Source organism: Anarrhichthys ocellatus, unplaced genomic scaffold, assembly GCF_004355925.1.
Source record: "Anarrhichthys ocellatus isolate YVR2014 unplaced genomic scaffold, GSC_Weel_1.0 scaffold484, whole genome shotgun sequence".
In the NCBI taxonomy this organism is placed as follows: domain Eukaryota; kingdom Metazoa; phylum Chordata; class Actinopteri; order Perciformes; family Anarhichadidae; genus Anarrhichthys; species Anarrhichthys ocellatus.
In genome coordinates this window covers 1-25,232 of record NW_022280458.1, presented here as the reverse complement: position 1 = coordinate 25,232, position 25,232 = coordinate 1, and the positions used below count along the sequence as shown (strand labels likewise).

At 41.9% G+C, this 25,232-nt stretch overlaps 1 protein-coding gene across 1 annotated transcript; it reads right to left on the bottom strand.

Annotated features, from left to right (window-relative positions):
- Nucleotides 1-1,457: 1,457 nt before the first annotated feature.
- Nucleotides 1,458-25,179, bottom strand: LOC116401491 (breast carcinoma-amplified sequence 3-like). Its single transcript, XM_031879907.1, has 6 exons — nt 22,068-25,179; nt 21,267-21,432; nt 21,087-21,184; nt 12,971-13,071; nt 7,488-7,684; nt 1,458-5,768 (listed from the first exon to the last, which is right to left on the bottom strand). Exons 1-6 carry the CDS (start codon nt 22,081-22,083, stop codon nt 5,417-5,419), a joined length of 930 nt encoding a protein of 309 aa, XP_031735767.1. The 5' UTR covers nt 22,084-25,179; the 3' UTR covers nt 1,458-5,416.
- Between the last annotated feature and the right edge of the window lie 53 nt (nt 25,180-25,232).

Here is a 25,232-nt window from a genome sequence, read left to right as displayed (position 1 = left end):
TCCTCTGTCCCCTCCATTCAGACAGATATGCTGACTCAAGAAATGACTGGAAGCACTGTACAGCATACTGTGTGTGTGTGTGTGTTCCATGCAGATGGCGTCCCATCACCTCGGGGAAGGCAGAGATAAGCAGAGTGTATGGGTTGAGATAAGATGGGAGCAGACACCGGGGAGACTGACTGACTGTAAGTGAGTCACTGGGAAATCTGCAGCTTTATGGCTTCACTGGGCCTGAGGACTCTGAAGGAAACACTTTTACTGGAAGACACGAGTCGGCCACACTTAAACTGCTTTATTAGCAGTGTGTGTCTACAGTATAGTAGTATAGCGTAGTCTGTGAAAGCTCATTCCTCACATCTATAAACACATTTCACAAGTCCTATATGTATAAGAGATTAAATATTAAACACACAAACTGATGTTTAACGCAATAAATCGCATTCAACTGTCATGTATGACATCACACACAACTCTGAAGACATGACATTTTCACGTCCTCATGATATGCTTCCACTTCAAGTTGATATGCGATCATACTGAATTCTCTCCCATCCCTCTGTGGAACCAATGCGATATACTCAATCACTGTACGTGGGATTCACTGACAAATGAATGAATCTGAAATAATTAAATATCACTGCTGATGGCTTCAAGCTCAAAAAGGTTGCCGTTATCAAAGTCTACCATCAGTTAAACGGTTTAACTGATGGTAGACTACGCTACGCTATGGTTAGCGTAGCGTAGCTCCAAACAGCTCCAAACACCAAGAGCTCAGTTCCAAATAAAACGCATTCTTAGCCATAACATGCGCAACGCTTCTCCGCCGCTGTCAGCCAGAAATACCGTTAGTACGAATCCTTTTCCATGCTAGCTGTGGGGTTGACCGACCCTTTCTTACGATGTCCAGTTTTTCTGGAAATGTCCTTCTTGAGAAATCTGTTTCTCCTCCTTCAGCCATTGAGTGTTAAAACAACAAAGCTAGGCAAAAATAAAATAATCTACAGCAAGCAAAACACTGAAAATGTCATAACTTCTCTTCCATATGTTTCAACTTGAACTCTTACTAAACACTAAGATCTGCTAGCTAGCTTTCCGTTTGACAAAATTCACGCTGGCCCACTGACCAATCACAGCGCACGTTAATGCTGACGTACTTGGGAGGCTACCTGGGTGGCAGTGGCACGTCAAAGAATACGCCCAACATGTCAAACTAAAGATCTGATTGGTTGAATACTATGACAATCAACAATATCGTCCCCATTCACTTAAACTGCAAAGGCTCTCTAGAGGACCTCGGGCCTCTCTCCTTACATAGAGACACAGGGGCTGAATCTGATTGGATAAAAGCTCTCCTTAAAACAAGCTGCACTGGAAGCAGAGCAACAGAGGAAGACAGGAGCTGTGCAATGAGAAAATAAGCTAATGGGGAAAATAATTATAATACATGTAGTGTATTTGTGAAAAACTTTGTGATTGTGTTTAGGCCAGCAGAGAAGGCTTAGCTGGCCCTGACGGCCCACCACTGGTTAAACCTAAAGTGCTACAACATTCTCAGAAAGGTGTCAACCTCAATTCAACAACTTTGTGCCAGTTATCACTGTGTTCTTATTAGCACAACTGGAAATCAATGGACATACTTTGATTTTAATTTGAGTATCAATTGTCTCCTTCAATCAAAAAAAAAAAACTACTTTCAACTTATTTTGGATAGTTGTGCCACACACAGACATGTTCCTCACAGGGTGAGACAAAAGTGATGTGTGTGTGTGCGTGTGTGATAAGAGGCGGCGCCATGGCAGTGGCAGGACACAACAATGAACCCTCCTTACGCACACACACATGCACACTGATAAGCATCACCTCCATCCCTCCGCCTGGCTCTGTCCTCCTGCCTCTCTCTGCTCTGAACCAGTTATTAAAGAAACTGAAAACACAGAGGACACGGCTGGAGACAGAAGAACCACGAATACGACTTTGGGCAGACGGAAGGGTACAGATAGAGAAGAAGGAGAAAGAAAGAGTAGGCCTGATGATGTACTTTAACTGGTGAAAGTGGGAGCAAACATTTAACTACTTGATCCCACTGGTCAGTCTTTACCGCTGCCTTGGAAATATTAATGAATCATAAATGCACAATGCAATTATATATTGCTATAAGTTTTATTTATTCAATAACTGATAACAAACACAAAACATATATATAATTATTGAAGTAGCACACTCTAGTCTCATAGAACACCCTCTAGTCTCTATTGAGACATATTTCAATATGGAAAACAAAAATCTTATCAAAACCCACATGGAAAAGAACAAATAACTAAGTATACTGTATAACCTAAATTTGTGGCACATATATTACATCAGTTCTGCAATAAATAAATATGTCATCCATTAAGCAGTGATAACACTTGTTGAGGTCCAGAGTGCCTTGAATGATCCAAGAGGGAGTGGTGGTCCTGGCTTGGATGCTATTGAATCGCCCCACATTCTTTTGTCCCCTTTTTGTGAACTCTTTAACATCTATTCATCGACTCGTGAAATACCTGCCACATGAAAATGTTCACACATCACTGCCTTGCAGAAAGGTGACAATGAACTTGAACTTCTGTTATTTGTTTTGTGGCAAAAGTATTTGAAAAACAATGTGTTGCCATTCAAGGAAGCACATCTGATACATTAGTACAAGAACAAGGCGTGCCTCGAGGCTCAACTCTGGGTCCACTTTATTTCCTCAATTTGTTCTGAATGTTGTGTTCAGCTTTATGTGGATGATACGGTAATATGCACATCTAAAACAAATTGAATCAGCTTTGCAGAATGATTTTAGCAGCCTTCAACACCGGCTAGCAGCTTATAAATTACTAGTGAATAACACTAAACCTCACACTAAAGCATTACATCTAAATCTAAAGCGTACTCATGTGTTATAGCCTGAGTTGATGGTACGCCACTGCAAACTGTTGAACACACCAAATACCTGGGCATTCAGTCTGACTCTGAACTTAAATGGACATGCCATAGTAATTACATCGTGGATGAAATGAACTATTGGTGTCCTTTCCCGATCCAGAAACTGCTTTTCATTGACTGTTAGAAAGAAACTTGCATTGCATCTCATTTAACCCATATTAGATTACGCTGATGTTGTGTATCAGGCAGCATCCAAAACCAATCTTCCACCTCTCAATTTATGATTTATTTCCATACACCTCACCGACCCAATTGAAGCACAGCACAGCTGGTTAGTGTTGAAGCCACCAAGCTGCTTAACCGATGTTAGCACCACGGTAGCTGTTTGGCTAGAATGCTACAACAGCTAACCATAATATCTCTATAAATACATTTCTGCTCAAATTGATGCATGTTTTATGACACAGACTCACGATTCATGTTACAGAAACGTCATCTGCGTGTCTACTGACACTGAATCTTACTGTCAATGTAGATGTTGCTAAGCTAGCTAACAATTTATACAGTCTATGTATATAAGTCTGACATGTCGTCCATCTTATATACAATCTATGTCCAAACTAGTCAGTGTTCAGTTGAAAATAACAAAGGTGGCAAACAAACCATATCTACGTTCATGTGCATTTTTACAGTTGTGTGTGCTGCAAAGCACCTCTTGGTATGTGTTGAAAAGCAGAGCAAGGGTGCGAAGAAAAACATCCTACCAGATATGTGAAACTATTTGTGACACACCTTTTTGTGACACAAGCTGTAAATATTTGTTGACACCCGAGTGAAAAAAAGCCAGGGGTGGCTATCTGTCAGATCAGATGGGTGAAGTCTCTGTCTCAAGACACAGCAGATAATGCCACAGACGCCACAGACACTCCTGTATCTCTTTTATCAAACAAAAGGCAACAGGATATAATGTCACGCAATAAGTGATGGTTCCCTCACCCACACTGGCAGCAAATACCAGGCATAATCCCCACACACATACACACACACACACACACACACATACAAACACGCACACTCACAAGACCCATGTAACAGCATTATACTTTGAGAGTAAAAGACATATTTTGAAGGGGAAATCCTCTCATCTGTGTGTGATTGGATTAGCCTAACATCGTAACCAGATTAAAGGAGACATGTAGAGGGACATCAAAATCACTTGAAACTAAATCAATCGTATTCGATGGCTGATAGACTTTACAGGCCTATTCAAACAATCGCAGTCTATCTAATTACAGAATAAGGGCACCAAGCACACAACGATAGGAAGGAAAACAACATGGATGCGGTGCAACACTCACAGCTGTGCATGGTGGGACGCAGCAAAGCTGCTGAATGGCTAAAAGACTGATTACTTATAATCCACTCGGATGCGATTTTGCTGGTGTTAGACAACAGCAAGGGAAAACCCTTTACCATTGAACTCAGGTTGTCAACAGAGTACATGAAATAGTAGTTAGAGTAGGCAGTAATATGCTCAGGATATGAATAAATTATAATTATAGATTATTGTTTTCCAATACAAATGTTCATTTCTAAGTAGGAACACTGCTAATGTATTATCAAGCATGTTTGATACAATTATGACAAATTACACATGTTGGAGGATGTTGTGTGACGCTGGGATGTTAATGTACATTTTAACAACATTTCGCTGACACAGGGCAAATCAGCACACAACAGGAATTGTGAGATTTCCCACACAGCTTAGTATTCCCAATACGAGGTCCTTAGTAGATATCATGCTGACTAATAAGATATCAGCATTATACAAAGCAAGAGGACTGAGTATTAAATAACAGAGTGAATAATAAGGTAATTATACGTAGCTGAAAAGCAAAAATGTAATTTTTGAACTATTTTAGAGTTGACTCATATATATCGTCTGCGCTGCGATTTCAGCGGAGCGGACATCCTTTAGCTACAACCTCGAAACAAGTCATTCACCACATCTCTTAACGACCTCTCAGATGGGAAATCATCGTAGAATATTTGATGATGACAACATTTGCAGTTTTAAAGTCTTTACAATGTCACTCCCTCTGCATCCCTTTCCCAAGGTAACTTAAGTCCTTCCAATCAGGGAAGAACATGGGGGGTTAGAACATGTGAAGCAGGTAAGATGGTACAACTCGTACATCATCGTACTTTTTTTCGTGTTGTTCCTTACTATTATGATGTCATCTTCTATTGTTTCTGTTTTTACCATGTAAAGTGTCTTTGAGTACCTTTTAAAGCGCTATACAAATAAAATGTATCATTATTTATTATTATTAACTGTAATCAGGCACATTTAGACAATTTAGTTTTCTTTTCCATTGCCTCATTAAACAGTATTGTAACACTGAGACTTCAGTTGTCAGTCGACGTGGTTGAGAGAGGTCAATACAGGAAGTGTAAATGTCAAGTAGGAAAAGAACGGCATCGACTGCTACCTGCTACTAGTGTCTTACACACTGTCTTTTTTTGAAAATGTGTCGTGTTGACTGTGAATGTAGATATACCTAAACATGGACCACGTAGACAGCACCACATTGTGATTAATGGGATACACCACCTTCAGACAATGAGAGACTGCAGTAAGGTAGATGGAGTAGAATGAACTACATCTAATTGAAACAGGTAGGAGAAGGATGAAATAGAGGAAGCAATGTAATGAGGTTGTATTCAAATACACCAGAGAGAAGCCAAAAATATTCCTACCTGATCCTGTGTCCATGAGGTTGGACTGCCCTCTACGATCTGCCACCAGCCGTGATGAGCCGGGCATGCTGACTGGCTCTGAACGTACCGGCTGGATTCTGCACACATTCAGTATATGTACATTTTGTTATTTTTTTGGGGTTAAAATTAGCTTTAAAACTGGCTACTTCTCAACTCCAGTATTGTATCTGAAGTTTCTATGATATGATTGACAAACAATGAGCAACATATGGAAGAGGAAGTCTTGGCTTCCGGAACCGGAACCCCAGACATAGCCCCTTGGCCCCAAAAGCTAATCAGTCTTCAAACCCACAGCCGATGGGTTCTGAGATTGTTGTTTTAGTGATGCCTACACTTGAGTGATAATTGTGGGGAAATATACGATTATGACAACAGTATTCTTGTACATGCTCTTGTAAGGATAATTTCTGGTAAACCTTTTTTGTATAAAAAAAATAAATAGTATATTTTTGCAAACCCCTTTGCTAAAAGGATATTTTCTTATTTAGACTGATACCATAGTGTGTATTTGTACTCGTGCTGAGCGGTATGACCAAAAATGTGTATCATGGTATTTTTTAAGATTCTGGCGGTTTCACGGTATATCACGGTATTATTTATTTTCCTTGACTTTATATAGGTTTATAGTGACTTACTCTACTGTCAGAAGTACATATAATATAAAAACATGTTAATGTCATCATGTATAAGGGCTTTGATTACTATAGGGCAGGGGTGGGCAAACTTTTTGGCTCGGGGGCCACATTGAGTTTTACAATATGACAGACAGGCCGGGCCAGTAGCAGATGAATGGAGTGTTTGTGTGAACTAATATAAATTACAAGTAAAAGCCATGACCTAAAAAGTAACTTGCATTTCATTTCAGTGGGTACAGTGTTGTTGGTCACCCTTTTTAACCAGTGCGTCAACATTTGGTGTCAGTTTGGTTGTGGCAATTCTCAGAACAGATCTGAGGTGTGCATCAGTTAGCTGGGATCTTACACGGTATTTTTTTTATCGCATTAATGCATATTTTATCGTGCACTTACTCATTAAGCAGACATTTTTGACACAGTGCTTTTAGTGTAAAGGTTAATGACTGTGGTCTTTTTAGCAGTTTGATTCTTTGACCGGATCATACAAATATTTGACTGTCACATCTAACATTATCAGAGGTCTGCTCTGTAATGTCTTTCCTTGTCTCTCCCCCTGTGTCACGGTGTGGGTACATCTCACTGGCGTCAGGAAACGTACCAGAATACCCTTATTTTATTGGCTAAACTGCATCACGTGACGTGATTTACAACGCATTGGTCGGTGTTTTTCCTGCACCGCCGAACAAGTGCCGTAAATGCTGGAAAGGAGCGTGAATAACTCCGCTGCATAAAGCAAAGGCCCGCGACCCACTGAAAAAGTTATGACCATGACTAGGGTTCCCTCTCAATACATATAAGACAACTAGCCCTGTCCGCTGTGTAATAGCGGCACAGAATACATTTCGCTGCCTGTTGAAAGCAGACAGCAGTTGTTTCGGATATGCACCGGTATAATGGTGTGTGAAGAATTCATATCATACGGGAAATTAAAACCGGTATACTTCCCAGCCCTAGTCTTTATTATAGTATGGACAATTTGTAATAGTATGGACATATAGTATGGACCAATATTTGACGGGCCGGATTAAAACGCCCAATGGGCCGTAGTTTGCCCATGCCTGCTATAGGGTGTGCTCGTTTGTACATCAACATTTATGCTAATGCATCTCTAAACCAAGATTTTTACAACAGGGTGTATTCTAACTGATATTTTCTAAGTACCTCAGGCTGTGTAGGTCCAAGTCGTCTGTGTCAAAGTCCAACAGTGGCTGTTGGACATCAGTGGGGCCCTGGGACTGAAGCACTGAGGATGAGGAGGAGATGACTGTGGTCTGGCCTGAAGGGTGAAGGGTCTTAAACTGGAACTGGGGGCCCATCCACAGTCGCCGATGAGGCCCTGTATGGGTCACAATTTCCACCTGAGAATACAATGGTAAAGGTTAGTAAGGAAAGGAGAGAAATATGTATTGTGATCATGAAATCACGCAAGAATCACAGGATCACATATCACAAAAAAAGGCTTCAAGTAATGCGTTCGTGGTCGGACCAGTGAGCGTCCTGTGACAGGCAGCTTCAGTTATATCTGAACTGGAGAGCATTTCTTCATTGAAAGCAGAGCAAAGAATGACACTGAAGGCTTTTCTCCATGGAAAAGATGTCTTTGCTCTTCTCCGGACCGGCTTCATCAAGACTTTTATTGACAGGTGGTTCATCCAATCACCAGGTACTTTTGGAATGTGCCAGTCATTTTCCGAACTGTTTCCAATGACGGCTCTGTCCAGTGTGTAAATAAGCCATCTGGTGCGTTAAGTTATCAAACTGGAGGACTGCCCGTCGAAACGACAAACAGACATACATTTCCACCCAAAACACATCTGCATCTCTCTTAAACATACTTTCCTCTACTAATCCATTGGCAGTTAGTCAAGGATATAGTCCTGGAAGTAATCCTGAGGAGTCACCCTGAGTGGATTTGACAAGGTGGTTTGGTGTCAATCTATCCACCAATACTCACCCTATACAGTACTCACATGAACTCTGTTACATGACATCCAACTAAAAGCTCGCTGTACTCTTGCACCACTAAAAAGTCTGAGGATGTTGTCAGAAGTCGTCAGGGTCTTGTGTTTGCTGGGAGTGCTGGCGGCATGATGGGAAGCCTTCCCGGAGGGCTAATAAAAGTGTGACACTAGCAAAAGCATGGCAGCGAGGCTGAGGTGAGGCCTACTGGGAGAATAAGACGGCGCTGGCATGGCAGGCGGTCCAGGGGCCCCTGAGCTGAGTGGCACTCATACTGGCTGAAAGTAGGATAAGAGAGGGATACGCAGTGGGTGACTCAAACGTCGGACTATTACTGCCTGCTCCATTCTCTATCTCCTCTTTGCCTTGAATGTACTGACTAACCATTTCCTGCCTTACACTCCCAGTTTTCACTGCTCTCCCGCGCTAACTCTGACTTTTCATCTCCCTGCAGCACTTAACACGCCACTTGGTGTCTCACTGTTCACATTTCATTATCTTTACTTTGTATGTGTTAGTCTCTCACCTCTGCCCAGAACTCAGCTCAGTCTCGCTCCATCTCTGGCTGCCAGGTGCCAACATCTCAGACAAGAGTGAGAGCTTACACTCTCTTAATTCTTCTGGGTCTATACACATGTATGCATATACAGGCTTAGATGTAGGAGGTCTGTCACAGCTGTGCAAATTAGGCCACAGAAGGAAGTAGGATGATTGTAACTTTTTGTGTGTGTGTGTGTGTGTGTGTGTCTGCTTTGCCAGTTAACACCATCAATGTCACGCCCAGCCGCATAACTGGACAGCTGTCAGTGGGTTCTCTTTGCAGTAGGATGGAAGTCCCAGATGTTGCAGTCCAGTGTCAACCATAAACCCCCTCCCCTGTAATCGCAACGAACAGAGCCGATGAGATGTTGCCTCATATTTACCATTACTGCCTTTGCCAGGTGCATGCATTGGTTTTAGCTGAGTGGTCGAATGACTGGAAAGGTCTCTGCATGCTTCAAATTAATTAGGTTGTACGAAGGGTCGTCCGACTATGTTTAAAAAAAAAAGAAGTCTATTCCTGTTTTGGAAGCGATACTCAAAGGTGGGGTGAAAAAACAGCACACAAAAAATGAATGTCAAACTCTTGGCTATGTAATATTTGGCGATTTCAGAAGTTGAAATCGCCAAATATTTTCAGAACAATCTGAAAAGCAAGTAGGCATTATGTTGTTAGGCTGTGGCAGTATGTATTAGGGCTGTAATACTTATAGTAAGCGGTACACTGTGGTTAATGCAGTCCAAGAATGGGCATGTTTTCAAACAGGTCTTAACATCCTGATATTCTTGTTATAACAAATCATAACTTGCTGCACTGGACACGAGTTCTAGCCAGTGTTACAATGACGAGTGGTGCAACTGATTCCATTGTCTCACAATATTCCTACAACCTGTAGCCAACTGGCACCATAGGTCACAACAACGATGCATCAGTACATTTTTGGGAGTCCTTCACTGTGTGCAATATTATCATTTTCATCGACTTGTGTTATGGCTTGACGGTTGATATTTAAAAACTGATATATAGCAGCACAAGCCATCAATTAGTTAAAAAAATAAATAAAAAAAAGTATTTGGTATTTAATACTTTACACGTTAACAATGAAGGGACAACTGCTGCTGTGTTGTCGTCATGCCTATAGTGTCCTAGAACGCATGTATTAGGACAGAACCTTGACCAAGTTTACCATCCATCAACTGCTCTGAGCTACGTCACATCCTTTCCAGTACATCAAAATTGACAGATGTAGAGACCTGAGGTGGTCTGGAGGTGTAAGGACAAGAGGTTCCGTTGTCCACTGACAGCCAGCTGAAGAGCAACTAACAATGACAGGCAGTAAATGGCACAATGTCACAGCAAGATGAAGCAGTGACATGGAGGAAAACCTCACATTTCATTAGGGGATAGCCAATCAATCCTAAATCCCAACTCAACGCCAAAATGCCTGCTGATAATCTAATGAAGGCCACTGATATTATTTAATGAAATCCACAAGGCAGTACTCAGACTCTAATTCAACATAGCCGATATGTATTCAGCATTTCACAATCCTCCAAGCTCTAGTGCTTGATATGTCCTAATCTTTCCAAAACATTTGGAGGATTGGGAAACTACCCTGTCTACCTGGTCTATAAACCTTTGTTTTATTTTGCTTTGGTACTTTCATCCTAAAGCCATTGATAGTCTGAGATGTTTCTCAAGAACTGGTACCACACCATCTAAGGTACACGCTAAGCCAGGTATAAAGAGCCATACTGTTACATCTCCAACCACTGAGGAACACATCACTACCACTGCTCTGACAGGAAGTTGCCAAAAATCTAGGTTAGTGCAATGGATAGTTTTGCTCCTGGCAAGCTATCATGGCTGATATGGACGAGGGCCTCTGCAAGCTAAGTGGGGTGCATTTTAACCAATGAATTATGCATGCAGTGGAATTATTGATGGTGAAAATGTAGTGGGTTACCTGCCGACACCAGAGATGAGTGCATTGAGGGTTAACCAAGCTGAAAAGACCAGGGTGTGCGTTCTGGGTCTTCTTAACATGGCCTGAACAAATACTGTGAACATTTCAGCACAATATAGGATGCTTTTTGTGATTAGGAAGAAGCCACAAAGTGCGTAGTCTTCTTAAACTTAAACTGAGCCTTCCACTTAGCACTCATTGTATTCATATTAGTTTGTTTCTGCACTGTACTTTTGCTCTGGTTTATGCTCTTAGATGCTTGTTTAAAAAAGGAGATGCACTTATGACTTCTGGTGGCTAGTAGTTCTCTTGAATACCTATGTTGAATACACTTATTGTATTTATTTGGATAAAAGCGTCTGCTAAATGACTGTAATGTAATGTAAACTGAGCGAGAAGAGTAAATGTGTATGAGTCCAAATAATTAAGTTCCAAATACTTTGTGTAAATATAAATAGAGAAGCGAATGTAAAGGTAGAATACATTGAAGACAGAATCCTTGCAGTGACAGATCGGGTATTTGAAGTTTATATCAGCAGGCCTACTTTTCACTTGGTAACAATGCAAATTTGTCTTCCCAAAATGTCAAAGTTTTCAAAATCCAGATAATGCCTTACACCTGCAATCAATGCAGTTTGGCAAATTGGGGGCAGTGGAACAGGCCAACCTTATAAAGTGGTTGGCTAGTGTGTTAGCAAACAGTAGCCTGACACAGGGTAACATAAGCATTCATTTGGACAAATGTAATTTCCAGAGTGAAATAGTCTATAGCGAGCCTATAGCTGCTAAATGCTCCACTATGTTCACCAGCTCATCTCTTAATTTGTCTGCCTGCTGTTTAGTGTTGGGAAGATACTTCCCAGTGGGTTTATGAGAGCTTTTCCAGCTGACAGCTTCTGCTGCAGTTGGATAAAACTCTAATGAGAGAGGAGTTGGAGACAAAACACTGCAATAATGAAGAAGAGGCCGAAGAGGCTTAAAAAACCTATACAACTGAGGGTGATGATCCACAATCTGTGGGCTCATCGCTGCAAACTACAGATTTTTCTAATAGACTTTTCGATCTTCATTTATGTAAAATATTGATTAGAGCTGCTTTAATCTTAAATTAAACAGCAAACATTTCCCCTTGGATGGAAGCACGGTAAGTCCCTGCTAAACAAACAGCTGTTTGCTTCAAAAGTCTTAACGTTAATGTTTTGAGTTACTTGGTCTATTTGGTCAGAATTGGGAATTCTCTTACTAACCAGCTGTCATAATTGAGATGGAAAAATGCCTGGATTTCATATGGATATACCTATCTGAGCAACAAGCCTATTAGAAGCGTGGCCTTAAGTTAACACCCAAAGTTCAAGAAGCTCTCCGATCACTGGCTGCTCACAGTCAGTGCCCATTATTCACACATACATGTGCTCAGCCCTCATTACACCGCTCTTTGACTATGTGTTGGGCCCTAATAAATAAACATTTACTGGGACAACACTTTGTGGAGGTACCAGCTGGGTGACTTTAACGACATAGGTAAATAAACACATCACCTTTTACAGAGGAGCAATAGAAAGCATCCTGAAAGGAAACATTACAAACAAGAATGACAGGTGCACGGCCCAGGACTGGAGGGCTCCACAGTGAGTGATTAAAACCACCCAGAACATCAGTGATACCCATCTACAGAGCATCAGTGGGATTGGTGAGGTGAGGTGCCTGCGCAGAGCCCAAAGGGTATTAAAAGACTATACTCACCCCGGCGGCAGCCTGTTCACCCTGCTGCAGTCTGGCCAGAGATACAGAGGTATCCACTGCTGTACCACCAGACGACAGAGCAGCTTCTTTCCTCAGGGTGTGAGACACCTTAACTCATCCTCTACTCCACCATAAAAAAATGTATATATTTTTGGTTTTTCTTGTGTAGCATAAAGGGACTGCAACTTTCATTTTGTTGTGCAACCCTGTTGTAGAATAAGCCTTGATATCAAAAAAATCACACTCACGGTCAAACTCTTAATATTGTTTTATGGAATCAGAATTATTCTTTTTGCCAAAACAACAAAGTAAGCCATGAGACCACAGCAACCGAACTCTGGGTGTGATCTCAAGGATAGTCAGGTAAGGTCACTCATTTGTCTGCTTGACACAGACTAACTCAACGTAACTGTAATGTTGGTTAAGAGGTCTGACCTGAGAGAGCCACTCCTCATCCTCCTGCCCACTGTGGTCTGATGCCAGGCTGTCTGACGACTCGTGGCGGGTGATCGGGCCTGGACTTCCTGGGGGCATCGCTAAGGAAACACAAACACACACACGCAATTATATGATGGCATGACAATAATGACATTTGATATTTTGAAGCTTGCAATATTGTGTCCCAATGTTCAATATCTATTTTATTATCTAGTTTTCAAAATCTCTAAAATGAAAGTATTTCATGTTTAATTTCTACATAATGATTATCTTTCAAAGTGTAAAGCCATCACAGAGGAATATCAGTCAATTGAAGCAGTCTGGGGCAGCAAAGTAGGGAATTACATATTGCCATTAACTATTTACATACATTAGCCTGTGAAAGAAAATCATTACTGACAACTAGTTCACTAAAGTGTGTTACGGACTTTGACAGCTGATACCGATATATGTCGGCTGAAGTCAGTCCCAGCAGTTATTTTGTGCTCAAATATCAGCTCTTACATGTGATGACTGCCCATGGTATTGTTAATGCCATGGGCAGATATAACAGTCCATCTAAAACAGAAATCCCATGTTTTTCTTTCTCTCATATAATATAGGTGCGTAACAGTGTGTGTGAAAAATAGAGTGTACAGTGGAGTGTGTGAGAGAGAAACTGTGTGGCATGTGTGTGTGCTATAAAGAGAGAGAGAGAGAGGGTGACCCAGAGACAGATGGGGCTCTTGCAGGCTTGAATAAGCAGGCGTGGAGAATGAGGCCTAATGTGTAGAATCAGTCCTTTCTCTGTCTCTGGGATGGGGTTTGTTTAACACAGGAATGGCTAATAAACTTGTCAAGTCCACATCTGGAGCACAGGAGGTGCTCCTGTCTCTGTCCGCACACACACACACAGTCTCACACACGTGGCAGGTGTTCATACACCCCTGATGAAGGTAGTTTGGTGTTTGATACTTTGTCTTACCAACAGCCACCCCCACCTCACCCCGACACACACTTTCCCCTTATAAAGTATGAGGTCTGCACAGTTCTTACAGCTGCTTCTGAAGTAGTGATCGCTGTGTGTATAATTGAAGTTGAACAAATAAAGAACAGGTTTGACAGGACTGGGTAGGCAGAGTGAGCAGCCACCAGAGAAAAAAGCACCTCCTACAGAAACCAAGAGAGATAGATGCACTACGCACAGTGTCAATACAAAATAAAAAAACACAACTTAACTTGTAGACAATCTTGTAAAAGAAAAGTGTGACTTGTCAAATCAATTTCCACAGTAAAGACATCAGAGAGTGACATGGGACACACAGGAGGGCAGGGGGAGGAGTTATCAAACAAACGACTAAAATAGAATGTGCAATATGTCTGTGAACAAAGTTGTGACAATGTGGCCAAAACAATCTCCTACTGTCAAGCCATACCATAGAACTAAATAGTTGTATCAAATGTGTCGTAAGACATTGTTTAGACTTCTTAAAGCGTTAGTGTCATGTGTCTATCTCTGACAGTTCTGTCTCCACTACAATAAAACAAATGAAAGGGGCAAATGGAAATCAGTTTGTGGTCCTCACAACACAGAAAAACAAATGTCAGTAAAAGCTCAACAGCAAATTCTCACAGGGACTATTTCTTTGGAAAGATGGATGTGCTTGTTTTTCGTATTTCTTTTTGTAATTTTGAAGAGTAGAGAGAGGGACACAGAAGCGTCCTCGTGTCGTTTTAAAATGGAAGAGAGAAGAACAAAGCCTGTGTTGTGTTACTTATTAAACTAAATCACAACTCCCCCAGTTCTTACCCCTGCCCTTACTCCCACTGCCTCCCTTTCTCTCTCCTTCCTTCTCTCTCTCTCTCTCTGACCCTTGGGGCCAATAACTGTTCCCTAATTAATTATTGATGTTCTGAAGCAGTTGGTGGACTGGCTGGATCAGGTTTCCAGTGGGGAGGGGGGCTTTCAATGGCTAGATTCACAGCCAGGCTCCGGTGTGGGGAGCTAGTGGTCATCCCCACAGGTCAAGCAAAGACACAACCTTTCTTGTGTGTGTGTGTGTGTGTGTGTGTCTGTGTGTGCGTGTGTGTGTCTGTGTGTGCGTGTGTGTGCGTGCGTGTGTGTGCATGTCAGGAGCCAGACTGACCCCAGCAGTTACAGTCATATCTACCCATCTTAGTGTCCGGATAGCCAGACACTTGGCCTTCTGCTTTTATAATGCTCATTACTGGCTCTTCAGAGACAGAACGTCAATGCAATTTCACAGACAACATTTTGTAAGTGCAAACTTATTGCACTGCACTCAAGAAAGGAGTCTGAATGCACAGTAGAAATGGCCGTGTTTTGATGGGTTTAAAGAAATACCACAGAATAAGCAAAGCATGAAGGCATTACTTAGAAATGATCAAAGAGTAATGGGGAAGCTAGTGCATCAATTCAATACGCCACAGAATATTTGACCAATAAAAATGCCTTAGCGGCTCCAGTTATATATTGTTGTTCAATTTCCAAAGGAACTCAGCTTTAGCATGGCATGATGGTTAAATTATACGCTATACCAGAAACGCATGCTTGTATATGTTACTCAATGCCAACAATGACCCTGTGTCATGTTGCTACATGTGCTGACTCTCAGCCTTCTGCGGACCAAACACACTGTACCATTGCTAACCCATGGAGAAGTGCATAAGTCCTGGCCTTACTAGTACCTGCTGATGCAAAATGTGTTTGCTGCAAAAGGAAGACGAAGAAAATGGAAACATGGGATCAGCATTGAAGAAATAAGCTATTCATACAAAAAGCCATTAATGTTCATGTCAAAATAAGTCGTTGACATTGGGTTATGATAATATGACGATATGTAGTGAGAAAATATATACATTAGTTTACCGTCAGAGCTTTTTCCATCCATTCATATCCTGTTATCTCTGCCTCTAATACCACTGGGCTCCTTGTTTGCAGCCTTTTGAATCAATAGGCAAGGTTGCTGTATGGTCATATTTCTATATACATTTTGCATTAATGTGATGAAGCACATGCATGTCTTTGGCATTTAATCTGCTTGATAAGCCAAAAAACAGAGAGTCTCGTCTGCTTATTTTATCCATAAACATCTATTGATTTTCCTGAAAACGTTCTACATTATGATATTTTTATGGGGGTTGAGGGATGAGCGAAGTCTACTTCTGTGTTATATGATGTTTTGCCTGTGACTGCATTTTCTGAATATGTCTCTATTACAAATCATAAAAAAGAAAGAAATGACTATGTAATTATAAGCTAAAGGCAGAAAAATAAAATGGAAACGATTAATCGGCCATGACTCACATGCTATTTGCTTATGATTGTTGACATCAAAGGTAAGCTTAAACTGTAATTCATGAAACATGATTTCCAGATAACTCACAATAATAACTTTCTTGTTAACGAGTAGGATGATTCATTTGCTTTTGGTGTGTTTCTTCATTAACAACCCTGATGAATATGAGCTTGCATACCCACATAAGCAGAAAAAGTCCCTCCATTGCAGAGAAACTGATTTGTGTGTGTCACAGTCTCTATTGACTGTGGAGAGGGTGGTGTTTTGCTGTGCTGAAGGCTGGTAGCCAGTGGCCTGTTAGCCAAAGCAGTGAAGCAGGGAGTCAGAACAAGAACAAAGGCTGCCTAGGTATTGATGTAGCCCGACCTCATGGGGCCTTGGGCCAGGGGCCGGACAGGCCGATCTCCAGGGCTAGATAAGGTGCTAACAATCTGATAGATCTGGACAGCTGGCTGCACGGTGGACAGAGGACAGCCGGCTTGTCTGGGCCGGCCACTCTGTTCACCTTTATCTCTTTCATTGGTTTTTCTTAAAGATTCATTTTGTTGGTCTTTAATTTTTCCTCTCTCTACTTTGACCTGCCACACTTAGCTGCCAGACATTTCACTTGCTCGGCTCCTTCTCGACTGCTCCACCTGTCTCTCTTCTCACTTTCCTCTCTTCTTGCTTTCCTCTTCTGAGTAGTACTCTGGCAGATAGGTGCTGGCACACTGACAGACTAGGATAGCTTAGTCATTATATATCATTCAAGGCGTATTTGACTGACAGTTCCTTCATTCAGCCAGCGCTACACTTACCCCATCCTTTCTCTGCCTCTCTTTGATTACTCACCCAGTCATGGCGCCATGGTTTCTCTTTACCAAACGCCTGATGCTCCAAGGCCTTCACTCTGGCCCCTCTCTCGGAGCAATTAGATCTATTGACGAGGCTACTGTGGCTGGCCTGTCATGGGCCTCAAAGTCCCAAGAGAGTGGCCGAGCCAGCCAGTCAGTCAGTCTCCACAATTAGCACATTATATGACAGGTAGGGAGGGGAGGGCCACGGCCAAAAAGCATAGCCTCTGCTGCTGCCGTCATTGCCAGGCTCAAAGAAGCCAGCCAGATATCCAGGTGGTAAATTATTCACCAGTTTGTTTGCTTCAGAGCAACTCTGTGGCCAGGGGAAAGAGGTGTTGGAAAACATACTGCGGGCAGCTAGGTAAATATCACCCCGAAAAAAACCTCACTCCGAATAAAAAGTCTGAATGTAGCTAATGGGGGTGTGAAAACCTCACATTCATCAAAGTATAGACGCTGTTATGCTAGGGATTAGAGTAGTCCTTCTGTTATTACCCAGCTCTAACACCTCTGGCCAAAAAGAAAAAAAAGACCCATTCACACACTTGCCGATGAGACAAATGAGTACTTTTGGAGACACAGACAGGAATCCTGTGATTCCACCTCAGCTATAGATAGAGGATTCCCAAAACACTAACAACTTGGATCCAGACTGCTTTTATGAAGCCAGATCACACTACAGCATCTCATCTATTTGCGAGTATACTGTATAGTGTGTGTCTCTTTCTTCCTTATCTCTCCAGGGCAGTGCTGCATGTTGCTGTCCTCTGCGAGGCTGAGTGCTGCCAGTAGCTGCTACAGATGGACAGGTGGAGATAGTGACCATGAAGTGGCGCCACTGCTGCCTTTTATCATCCCGTCCTGGAGGCTCCGGTCTGGCCTGACCCCGGCCCTTCCTCTCCCCTTCCTATTCCTTTCCCTGCATACTGCATTTTTAATCAGCCTGGGTCATCCAATATAGAGCCACGAGACCAGAAACCATGGCCTGCCAATCAAGCGCTGCCACCTCTCCGCCTTGTGTCACATTTTTAGAGACAAAATCTGTTAGTTAGCCAATTAGCTACGGGGGATATTTATCGAGATTCCTTACCCTCATTCTTTGACTCTTTTGGTACTTCTGTTTCTGAAAGATTACTTATTTTTGCCTTCATTTGATAGTGATAGTCAGGAAAGTGGAGAGAGAGGGGGCGACATGCAGCCAACTAGGTGAGCTAATGGAGCACCCCAGTGCTTCTGTTTCTTGTCTCATAGCAAAAACCTTCTCGTCTCATTTCCTCTCTCGCTACTTGTTCTCTCTTGTGATTGTTGTACTGGCAATGTAAATCAGACCTAGATGGCACAATTTGTTCTGCATGTAAGAACCGTGTGTCTTTTCAGTTTCATCCGCAGCGGCAAGTTGCAGACGCTCAGCGAGAGGCAACTGGACAAGGGGCGTATGGCTGCGCTGTAATTCATCCTGAGGTCAAATCGACTCTTTCTCCTGGATCACTTCTCTGTTGTGCTGCCAAGCCCTGGAGGAAAGAGAGGGCTGGCAAGGGGACTCATGCTGAGAAAGAGGATGTGGAGAGTTTGTGCTCGAGTGAAAAGCGCAGAAGTGGAAGGTTGCACTCCAAAAGCAACTCGGCCGGTGTTGGTGGTGTCTAGGACGTTGACCCGGAGGGAAAATGGCAGGAGCACACGTAGTGGGTAGAGGGCTGAACAATTATGTTTATAGCGTCATGACCTCGCATTGGTTCACACTTGGTTGGTTTGGGGAATAAAGAGAGGGGGCAGTGTTATCTGGATATTGTTAATTGGATGTAAATGTTAATGCAATGAATCTCTCTCATTATGCAGCCAGTTCCACTGCCCATGCTGGCAGAGAGAATGGAGGAATAAGCTGAGGCGCATGCCCGTCACTCCAACGTGTCCTCATCGCGCTGACACTAGGAGAGACCATTAGCACTAATTTGGGAAAATATCCTACCAGTTAGACCTGGAGCACTGCAGAAGTCAACGGAGACGAGTAGAGAGATTAGGGTAAACGCAGCTACCACTTGCCCTGGAGCAGCCACATGAGCTAATTACAGATTTTGTGTGTTTATAATTATGGAGTGAGCTCAAAACGCCAGCCTGTTCCAGGGGGTGGATTGATTCCGTGTGTGGCCATCCGTGTGCACTCTGCGCTTTTGCGAATTGGCCTTTCAGAGGGCCACCTAAAGTGCTCACTGCTCTGTACTTGTTATTGAATTAGAGAGAGTTTAGGGTGTCAGCTAATTGGTCTGAGTGCGACATCTTAAAGCGTTGTGCTAGCATGCCCTGAAGCCGGCATGTAGTGTGGCCAGCAAATGAAGGATTCTAGGTGAAGCCCCAAACAGAAGAACAGGAATGACTTCTGACAGGGCTCAGAAGATATGGTAGAAATAGTGGAAGTATCTTTTACCCAAGTTTTTGAGAAAGGACATGTTATGGCTGCTGACTGGAGAAGTCTCTTCTCAGCATGTGGCACCAATAAGAGGCTGAGGACTGGCTTTCAACACAGTCAACATGGAAAATCAGCAGGGAATAGGGGTCACCCCCTTGACTAATGGTGCATACAGTAAAGAACATGGCTGCGTTAGCCTGTGCAACCAAAACATACACACAACTATATGTTGGAGATATTTTGATGGGTACGTGTTATAAACCACACCGTACATGCAGTGTAGAAACGGTATTGATGCCATTGGTGTATTTGCCCCTTTTGAAGCAAATCAATTTTTTTGCAATTAATATTACTGATAATAATACTACTAGCTGATTTGACATTGGTGTATTAGGATTAAAGAAAAAAAAATGGACTCTTTAGCGTAACATTTTGGCATTACCAGTCAATGAGCGCAGAATAGAGCACAAAAGAAAAAGCCGAGGAAAATCAAAAACTGGAAGAATATTTTGCTGAAATGGTTGATTTATCTAAAATGTAAACGTTTCTTTCTACACTGTCCTTACTTTGTTAAATATTCAAGGCCTCTTAAAGCAACTAGATGTGGGATTTTCTTTTTTGATGATAGCATCTTTCAAATCATTTTGATCACATTTTGCTTGAAGATACATTTGACAACCTCGGTGAAAACTGAGGTAGACTGTGTGCTTTCATTCTGACTTTCAGTGACCCAAATTCTGATTTGTGGGGTTGCGAGTAGCAGTATACTAGCTTGACATCGCCAGACCTCTCAATTTGTTTGTAGTCTCAAGGCGCGTTATCAATGCACGTATAGGCCAAGATGCCTCTGGACAGAATTGCTTAGACCTTTAACCAACTAGAGCAAAGAAACATGTAACCTAGCACGGATCAACAGAAAATGATCTGGCATGGAGTATTTGTGATTTGGTCTGGTGATGTCAGGCTACTTGATATCGGTTAAAACATAACTCAGCTGATTTTAAATATCAGTATTGCATCATCATTGTCTCAAACACCCCCCCACATTGGATAAACGCTTGTGATTGGTCCGTCATATCTTAGGCTGCTGGAAATTTGTCCAAAAGGGGGACCAGACACAACTGCCAAATAAAACATGAAGTCACAGATTTGTCTGGTTCTCAGGCAGTGTATACTGCTGCCTGCCATGCTGCTGTCATTTTTATTATTACCACAAATTGTTAAGCTCAACACACAGTGGGTTTGAATTTGTAAAACTGCCCTGAGCCTGTATATTGTTGTCATATGGTATGGAAACTAATCAAAATCAATTCTGAACTGATCATAATGTTTCCTTCTTTATCAAAATGCCAATGAGCTGACAACTCAAACACATCCATTTGAGCTGCCTAAAGCAAATCTGTATTGATTTGTATTGGCCTCTATTTCTTCCACTGACTTGTTATGTATTTATACATTAACATATACATCCCTGAATGTTACTTTGCATTCTATTTGAACACAACTTGATAAAGTAAATGGGCTTGTTTGTGTAAGCCAATGAACACATGAAGAACGATTTGTTTGACGCTTACCAGCCAGAAGATACTGATAGTACTGCACCAGGTCTGAGGCCAACACCAAGGGGTGGTTGGAGTTGAAGGGTGGCTGCAGCTCATTCCATTGTGGAGTCCTGCTCCAAAAGACAAATCAACTATGAGACTGACTGCATAAGAGGCACTTTTTCAAGGATCGAGTGGTCGACAAAGTGTCACCTGGCTAGAGTCCAGCAGGCCCTTGGACAGGTGCTGAGCTCCAAAGGTGTGTCATCACTAATCTTTTGAGCAGTGCTAATTGGCCGTGGCTCCAGGACATGCTCCACCAAGTTACCATAGCAACTGATGATGTACAGCGAGTCGACAACAGACTGCCTGGCCTGATCTGTGAATGGGACGTAAAACAAGACAATAAGGAAAAATACTGCTGCAGCCGCTACTTAAAATCATTATTGAAACATGCATTACTAATAATGAGGGAGAAAATGCAGACAGTTAAACATTTTTCAAGATGTTGTATCCATACGGAATTTGGTATTGACTTTTGGGAAGACGTGTTTGGATTTGGGCCTCATGGAAGAACCACTCGTACAACAGGCTCCTTCTTAATGGCTTGTATAAGTCATTTAGGAGAACTTGGCCTTTGCAGGTCAATTTATTCAGTTGCTGATGCTGTTAAAATGTTCAGACGTTCCTTCCTATGAATCTCTGATAGCAGGACTTCAAAAGAGGACATGTGGGGCAGGATGCGTAGCCTAATATGTTGTTATTGGGGCCTTAGTTATTGTAATTTACAATTCTCAATTTTCAATGCTCATTTTCACACAGGCGATATTGCTAATGTTTAAGCCTTCATTTAGTCAGTTATCTCAAGTTAGGCGTCTTTGCTGAATTTGAAATGGTACACTCATTCTGGCCCAACGTACAAAAGACAAAAGAAATGAATAGGAATTTGAAAATGTTGCATGAGGTCAATTGACTCTAGAAAAATACAAAAAGTATCCAAGGCCATGGTCTAACCTTTCTCTCTCTTCATGTTAGGGTTGGTGATGAACCAGGAGCGAGGCGAGGCAAAGATGGCGGCCACACAGAACTCTCCTCCACTGGACTTGCTAGGGGAGATCTGAGGCGGCGGCTTAGCTTTGCTTCAGGAGGGAAAAGAGAACAACGTTGACACAAGTTAAAAACTGTACTGCAGAGTGTTTTCTCAAAGGTGCTCTGTGTGGTGTTTGAACTTTGATATATCAAACCCAAATGACTTGTGATTGAGCGGGTTAAATCCTGTAACCAAATGAGAAGGACGTATAGCAAATTACCGTTTTGTCAGAATTAAGACTAGTGGCACAAAATGTGAACTACATGAAATATGTAGCACCTTTGAGACCAAAATCTGTAAGTGGTTGTTCCATGAGTGATAACCAGAATCTGATTTAGAAGAAGTGATGATTTTCAACAGTATAACACAAGAAATGTAAATGGTAATTACACAGCGACATCTCCAACGATAAACATAAACTTTATAGAAGTGCTTTGCATGCAAGGGCCAAACATGGGAAATTGAAAAAAATAAATAAATACAACATTCACCTTAGTAGCAGAAAATGAGAAAATTAATTTAGCTCTGACACAAATATGAAATATTCAGAATTATTTCCCCCCTTTCTAGGTAACTTCCTCTCTGAAAAGGACCGTATTGAGACAGGGTGCCCAAGTAGAAGAAGACAATAGGCCTTTTCACTTGGGGCGTGGCCATTCGGGCTGCCATCCCGTTCAGAGAAAGCCAATTGCTTGGTTTGGCATGTCCAAATTGCACCAACGTCAACACTGCACTTGGTCGCCAGTAATACGTCCACCAACTGTAAAGTAGACTACAGTGTTGGTGCAGTGGGAATGCCTCTGCAGAAGGTCCCATAAAAGCTGTTACCCAGTGTGGCAGAAAAGTTGGTCCTGGCTAAACTTACGGGGCAGCATGTTGCAATATGATGAAGAGATCAGATGTATTTATTTGCCAGCAACAATATGTACAAGAGCACTATCCAGGTGGACTGTAGCATGTAGCTTGTAGCTTTGTGCTACATTGTTGTTGGCAATGAGATGTAAGAGACACTGTAACATTGTTACTGTAATGTTCCGGTGTTGTACTGTACAGGCTTGAAATGACTACCCCCAGTGGTTTCTTTGTGTTAAATAAACCTTCAGACTGAGCTTCCTGGTTTGTATTTGATCTCTTACCTGCTACGTTGTAACACCCAACTGATGTGGCTTGGTACTGTTTCGTAACTGTGCTATTGTTAACGTGCACTTAAACTGGAACTGTACTCTAACATGTAACTGAGTGTGTTTAAAGACAACAAACTGACCATTTGCAACCAAAAAGAAACACAACATTTGGCTTCCATTGTTACAATGTGCACAGGCTGGTCAGCCAAACTAGTCACAATATTCCCTCAGCTTTGTTCACTGCCAGATCATCATCACTGGTGAACGATGTCATGTGATTGGTAATAGTGCATATTTTCAGTTTTTTTAACTTCTTAAAATTCCCCTACCAGTTGGTGGATAGGGGTGAATGATTGGTGTTGCACGATAGTATTAGGGTGAGGGTTATTATTTTATTTTTTTAAGGTTAATATACAGTAGGTATAACTCCATTTTTACTTTACTGTTTTGAGAAACTTGTAAGTTGTGTATACTCCAATAACATTCCTGCTCCTCCATATGGTAGGGACCAATAAACATTTAAGTCCTACTAGATACACACGATCTAAATGATATTTGAAATAATGACATGCTATATTTATCACTTAATGGGACATACACCTCACAACAGCAGTGTCCAAGCTGCCTCCCCTGGCGGCATTGCGTTGTGCTGGCCACAGGAGAGAATTTACTGGGAGTCATGGGATTATTCAGCATGTCAGGACTGTTTGAGAGGAAACGGACACAGAAAGGGGTTTCAGCTGCAATAGTGCTCCCCATATGGTAATGATCAGAGAACAGTAGCCAGGTCTGGTATTATTGTCCGGCCTTATAACCAACCTGGACAGTAAAACATGGTCATAGTAGATCAGGCATTAGGTGGGCTAAGGGCTTGAAGACTCACGGTGGTGTCACACACTCCCAGAGGGATGCTTAATCTTGACCTTTGTAACCACACTGGTGTGGAAGAAACACACTCACCGCTGTCTACACTCACTAAAAGAGAAAAAAAGTGATGCAGAGCTGCACTTTTTCCGTTTTGTTCAGGGTTTTCCGAGACATTATACGGCTTTGGCGCAGCACCTAAGCATTTTTGCGCCGTGTCTAAGCCGTATAAATAAAAAAGATTACGCAGAAAGCATCTGGAAGAGCCGACACGCGGGATGAGACGGGGAATGAGAACTAACGTGATATGATTTGTTTCCTGTACAATATAGCATCAAAAAATAATGTCCGGCACAACTAGCCAGCCAAAGGTTGGCTTAAAGTGATCACTGTAAGCACTGGTACAATGGTGTACAGTGAATCTCACTGAATGGGAAATGAATTAGTTAACTAGATCGAATGCCCTTCAAGTAGAAAGCATACATAATATTGACGATAAGAAGAAATCATCTACTAGTTTTTAAAAAAGTAAATGAATCAGAACAAGAAGTTGTTTGAATACGATGCCTTTATTATAAATGTTAATTTGCTAAACACAGTGAACCCATAAAATGCGAGTCTTTTGGCAGTAGCCCGTCTACTGTTCACACTGCTGTCATCGTCATCAATGTACTGGCAGCGGAAAGAAAATCAATTACACAAGAATAGTAGTAAGCAACATATCCCTTGTGTTATGTTGTGAACACACCTGATGCACCTCACCAGCTCTTACTGTTGAATCAGTGCATGAGCATCAGCTGGTGCAGGTGTGCCTGGAGGTCTGGATGTGGGAACTCAGGGTCTAGGCTAGAGGCTATTAGTAGTAGTATGATCAAGTCATGCTCCTTTTGAACAATTATTAGTGAACCGTTAGTCAGTTTTGTTTGTTTTTTTCAAACAAAAATATTTTCTGAATCTACTTTTTGGATTTGGAGAATATGGAAAAGTTCACAGCTTTCAAATTGATGTAAAATTATTCAAAAATGCATTGAATTGAAAAACATTCACGTCTTTGGGGGGGTAATGAGTGTTAGTACTGCTCTATAGCTGAGAAAGCTGAGG